Genomic DNA, 6,148 nt, shown 5'->3' with positions numbered 1-6,148 from the left:
CAGTGATTTTATTGGTTAGGTCGACAATGTTATCTTGTTTATAAAGAAAAATTTGTTATTTAAAACAAATCATACTCCAATTAAATACAAATTGAGTTAGTTGGATAATAAAATACTTTAATAAATCCAAAAATTACAAGAAATAAATAGGAAAACAAAGAGAAAATTGATAGGCATTCTTTCATAAGATAATCTAGAACTGTAAGTTTGAGCAGATAATCTAGAACTGTAAGTTTGAGCAGCGCTAAATAGGCAAGCTTGAGGGCCACCAGTGTTGGCCCAAGTTTTGCCCGGCCTTAACTTTTGGGTCAGACCGGGCCAGGCTGAGGTTTTAAGCCTAAACACTTATTTGAGCTAGGCTAGCGCGACCCAAACACCATCTCTTTAAAAATTCTATTGAAAATATCTCATAAAAATTATGGGGCTGCCCTAGATTTGTCGGGCTTAGGTACCCGTTTGGTCTGACATGAAATCTTCATTCAGGGTGCCGGGCTTGGGCCGAACAGCCTGAACTTTTACCTCTCAAATAATTTAAGATTTTGAATATTTATACAAATATTCATCCTTCCACAAAAAAAGAAAAAAGAAAACAAAAAAAACAAAACAAAACAAACAAACACTATATAGTAACAAATTTAAAGACGAAGAATTAAAATTACCTGAGGCAAGTAAATGGCAGCTGCTATAGCACCAATAAAAGTTACCAACAAAATTCCCATTCCAAGAATTGTAATATTTTTAGGTCCGACTATCGCCGCAAATGTTCGAATGTTATACCTATAATGTTTTAATATTATTTGAAAAGTTAATGAATATACAAGCTTAAACATGTTTATGAGATTAAAAAATGACTGATGTAGAAAATTTTGAGATTTTAAATTTACTAAATTCAATGATAAATATAAACTTACTTCATGTCACCTTCCACATCTGGAATATCTTTTATGAGGCAAGCCGCCACAAAATATAATGCGACATACGTAATGATGAATACGTTTGGGGGGCTACAGGGTAAAATTGAAAGCGAAACATAAGATTTCTATAAAATATTGAACTAATGTCTAGGCATTAACTGAAATAACAAAAGTTATATACTTGCAAGTTTTATTTCTTGTTTAATTTTTTTATTTTTTGAAGAGATTCTTGCATGTTTTTAGCAATATAAAAAATTTTAATTGAAAATTATTTACATAATTTGGCAAAAGTTCATTTGATTAAAAAAAGACCAAAATATGAAATAACAATATCTAAATTAACACGTACCTCCATTGGAATGGAAGTCCAAGAGAAACTATGGTGGCGTAGAGTACACCGGCATGGTGAGCTGTACTCATCTGCACAAGTCGCTTTTGTTATTCAAAATATCTCTCTCTTTTTTTTTTTTTCTTTTTTTTAACTCAGAAAAGATATATAAATTGTTACCATTGTTTTTTCTCTACCGTACACTATATAGCAAAGAGAGAATTTATGATGCTCTATAAATAGAAGTTAGAAAATAAAAATATATAACAACTTCACAAATTATACTCTTCTATATGCTAGCACAACATTTCACGACAGTTAATTTCATGCTTCTAGAATAAAGTACTTGTCTTTTGTAGAAATTTACATGATAAAATCTAATTACATACTGTAATTGATCTCAAATCACACGTAAATACATTTTTTTTATACCGTTTTAAAGTTTTTAGAGGAAAAATTATTATATTTCCAACCACCTAAAAACACATAAAGACAAAATAAGCAAATAGGTTTTTTCTACATGAAAAAAAAAAAATAAAACAAATAAAAGTAAGAAGGCTTGTGCATGCACTAATTTTGGGAAGAAAAAAAACCATTTTGATTCCAATTGTTAAGTAATTAATGGAGTGAACATAACTTAAACCTTGAGTTTTTAAGGCTGGTATGTTGCCCCATGGACACCCAGCAAAGCATATTGGTATTCAGAAACCGTTATTAGTGTTTCTTTTAGCTGTTATTTTTATTTGGATGCAGTTAAGTTTTGTTATATATATATATATATTATATTTATATATAAAGCATACCTGTCAATATCGGCATCAAAAATCTGATTAATGCCATCAAAATAAACGTTTGCAAGAAGCATAGCGATTAGGCCTGGGAAATTCTTAAGGAGCAGAGACCATTTGAACAAGTGCTTGTTCTCCAGCATTACTCTTGCAAATATACATCTGTTAAAAAAAAAAAAAAAACGAATCATGTACAGAGTTATATAAACTATAATGCGCAACTAGATCTTTTCTTGCATTGCAAAATCAGTTTTTATTTTTTTTTCTCTCTATATATTTGTGTAAAAGTTTACTTACATGGACGATATAATTACATGAATCATTGTATACGGCCTGGCGAATGTATAGAAAATAGATCCAAAGTGTAAAACTTTGGCAACCAAATTGGGACCAGTTGATTCAGGTTGATTTTCGTGAAAGACCAGGTCTGAACCGGCAAATTCAAGTTTAGCGGATGCCTAAAACAAAAATTAGTTCAATTTATAAGTACTTGAAATGAAAGAAATTCCAACAACTTACAAAGGTAATCAAATCACAAGAGTAACTATAGAGAACACTTAACTACCACTAATTTGAAAGAAAAAAATGGTAAAAAATATTATTTATGCCACTCTATTAAAAAATAAACAATTATTATTCAATTAATAAAGAGAAAAAAAAGTTACAATGACACCTAATTATTTAAAATAATATAAACAATAAGTCTGCACAAAATCACGACAAATTACTTGGATATGCAATGGTTTGCGTCTCGATTATACCTTTATTTTATTATCGATTACCTTTTTTTTTTTTTTTAAAAAAAATCTTTCTCATTTTATCCCATCTCCCCGAAGAGTCAAAGTTAAAATTGTTTTAAGGGATCCCATATTCAATATTTTCTTAATTTCATTATGGCTGAAAAATGCAACTAAACAATATTTTCTTAATTTCAAATAATTATTAGAAACTGAGCACGTACTAACTCACGAATATTGAAAGAAACAAAATAAAATTGTACCCGACTGTGATTACGGTTATGTCGACCAAATGAAAAGGATTTTGAAAACCTGCTTTCCCCATAGAGCCGTTCTGGCTGGATCAATTTATTGGTGAAGGATTTTGAAGAAAAGTTGGATGATTTAATATCTAATTTGGTTGTGGGCTTAATTGGAATTAACCTATTCACTTGAGAGGAGACCTTGTAACGCTGAGAAATAAAAGGGGATACTCTAAGGGAAGAGTGAGAGATTGTGTGCTCCATCTTTAGTAAGTGAAACAACCAAATAAGAAGAAGAAGAAAAAAAAAAGGAAGCACAAAAAAGGAAAGAAAGTGTCTGGTGAAAACAAATGCTTTAAGAGATCCAATCATTTGTAGGAGAATTCCAGGTATAGTAGTCATGATACTATACATTTGAGTCATTGAGTGGCTACTCTTCTATGCTTGGACAGCGCAAAAGTCTTCAAAATAATTTTTCCACCACAAGATAATGACGACATCTCGGTTTAAATAATATTTTTTCTTTTAGAAAATGTTTTGGTTACTTTTCTGTTACCTAATTGTAGAAGACTGTTATTTTTTCTGATTATTTTTTCTGATTACCTTTCAGTAACTCAAATACACAGTCAATTAATTCATACTGCCGCTTCCATTATTTAATACTTTTTATACGTATCTCGTTTAAATATCATTTTTTTCAGATGAAAAAAAAAAATTGTCTTATTGACTTTTCCGTTATCAAAATCATGCATAGAAGAATAGTTAGTCCAATTTTACAGTAACATTGACAAGTAAACTTGGCAATGGCATTCTCCTATAAATTTGGAAGCGCTTGAAGCATTTGTTTTCAACACTTTCTTCTTCTCTCTTGTCCTTTTTTTTGAAATTCTTGGTTGTTTCATTTAGCAAACATGGAGCTCACAATCTCCCAGTACACTTCCCTTAAAGTACCACCTTTTATATCTAGCCGTTTTAAGGCCTCCTCTTATGTGAATAGGTTGAATATTCCAATTAAACCTACAACAAAATTAGATACCAAATCATCCAACTTTCCTTCAAAATTATGCTCCACCCATAAATTGAACCAGCCGATAGGGCTCTATGGGGAGAGCAGGTTCTCAAAGCCCTTATTATTTGGCCAACATAATCGTAATTATAGTCGGGTATACTTTATTTTATTTCTTTAATTGCATATTAGTTAGTTAGTACACGCTTAATTGCTTCACTTTGTAGTAATGGAAATGATCATGCAAATTAATTTTGTGAACCACCAAACATCCTTTTGTAATGATGAAAATATTGTTTAGTTGCATTTTTCATGCATAATGAAGTAAATGTGGGATCCCTTAAAACAATTTTAGTTTTGACTAATGGGATAAAATTTATAAAAATATCAACATTTCTTTTGCGTGAGGATAAATGACATGCACAAATGCGAAATGTTATGTACAAACTTTTTACTATACATATATATGTGTAATTCATGGGACCCACATATGGATTTCAAATTAATTTGAAATAGAGTATATACTTTCGTTGGAGGCTTGCTTGCTGAACCATTTGAGCATTTTTCGTTACTCAAGTGTTTTCTATACATAGTCTTGTGATTTTGATTACCTTGGTTAGTTTTTCAAATTTCTTTCAATTGAAGTACTTACAAATTCAACTAATTATGGTTTTAGGCATGCACTCAACTTGAATTTGAAGGTTCAGACCCGGTCCTTGACATAGATCAACCTGAATCAGTTGCTCCCAATTTGGTCGCCAAAGTCTCACATTTTGGATCTGTTTTCTATAAATTTGCAAGGCCTTATACAACGATTCAAGTATCAATATCATCCATGTAAGTAAACTTTTACACAAATTTAGAGGAGGAAAAAAAATATTGATTTTTGTAATACAAGAAATAATATCATTTCGCATAGTTGTTTATACAACTCTATGTATATGTTTTGTTTTGGTTTTGGTTTTTATCTTTTTATTTTTTTTTTGTTTTTTGTTTTTGGAGCAGATGTATATTTGCAAGAGTAATGGTTGAGAACAAACACTTGTTTAAATGGTCTATGTTGCTTAAGGCATTTCCGGGCCTAATAGCTATAATTCTTGCAAACGTTTATATTACTGGCACTAATCAGAATTTTGATGCCGATATTGATAGGTAAGTATTTTTTTTTTATATAAATATATATATTTACATATATAGCAGCACATATCTTGACGATTATCTTGGAACAATCTGTTAAACTTAAACTACATCACCAAATAAAAATAACAGTTAAAGGAACCACACCAATAATGGGCAAATAAAGCAGCCTCAAAGACTCCTGATTAAAAGTAAAAGGATATACAGCCATCTTGTATTGGCCTTGGTGCTTTTAATTTACGTTCAGGACTTGCGTGCTTCTTAACTGATTTCGTAGCAATTAGAATCACAGTGGTAATTTTTTTTCCCCCCACAAAATTAGTGCATGCAAAAGCCTTCTTACCTTTGTTTTGTTTTTTTTTTTTTTTTAAAAAAAACAAAACAAAAAAGCCTTCTTACTTTTGTTTGTTTGATTTTTCTTTTTCATGGTTTAGTGTATTTGTGTTTATGTGTTATTTGTCAGGATGAACAAACCTTATTTAGCAATACCAGCAGGGGATCTTTCACTAAAACAAGCGTGGATCTTAACGATATTTTCTGCAATTGGGGGCCAGTTGATTTTATGGTTAATGAACGCCAACTTGATCACCACTTGTTCCTTTTCTCTTACTCTCCTATTGGTTACTATGTATTCTGCCCCTCCATTTTGGTTCAAAGGATCTTCTGTTGCAACACTTATTTCGGTTCCTTTGGTATTATTACTTTTCTCCAATCTAGAATCTTGTAATTAAATTTCATTTTAATTTATTTACATTTTAGGTGGTTGAAAATACAACATCATCGGTCCCCTAAAAAGTTAAAAATGGCATGAAAAATGTAATTAAATATAATTTGAGATCGATTATAATATGTAAGATTTTTTCACGTAAAATTCAGTTTATGATTAGAGGACACTGTATGAGACAAAGGTCAAGTACTTTATTCTAGAAGCATGAAATTCAGTTTATGTCGTTGTACTAGCATAAAGAAGAAGAGTATACTTTGTGAAGTTGCTAA

General features: G+C 30.6%; 1 protein-coding gene across 1 annotated transcript in view; it reads right to left on the bottom strand.

Annotated features, from left to right (window-relative positions):
• Positions 1-1,367, bottom strand: part of LOC112090626 (homogentisate solanesyltransferase, chloroplastic-like) — a 2,198-nt gene extending 831 nt beyond the window's left edge. Inside the window, exons 1-3 of the mRNA XM_024162377.1 lie at positions 1,264-1,367; positions 912-1,004; positions 660-777 (exon numbers count right to left, since the gene is read on the bottom strand). Coding sequence (XP_024018145.1) covers positions 660-777; positions 912-1,004; positions 1,264-1,334 — 282 coding nt within the window. The 5' untranslated portion in view covers positions 1,335-1,367. The remainder of the gene's footprint in view (positions 1-659; positions 778-911; positions 1,005-1,263) is intronic.
• Between the last annotated feature and the right edge of the window lie 4,781 nt (positions 1,368-6,148).

This window comes from Morus notabilis, unplaced genomic scaffold (assembly GCF_000414095.1).
Source record: "Morus notabilis unplaced genomic scaffold, ASM41409v2 Scaffold674, whole genome shotgun sequence".
NCBI classification, from domain to species: Eukaryota; Viridiplantae; Streptophyta; class Magnoliopsida; order Rosales; family Moraceae; genus Morus; species Morus notabilis.
This window is presented reverse-complemented; position numbering and strand designations above follow the sequence as displayed.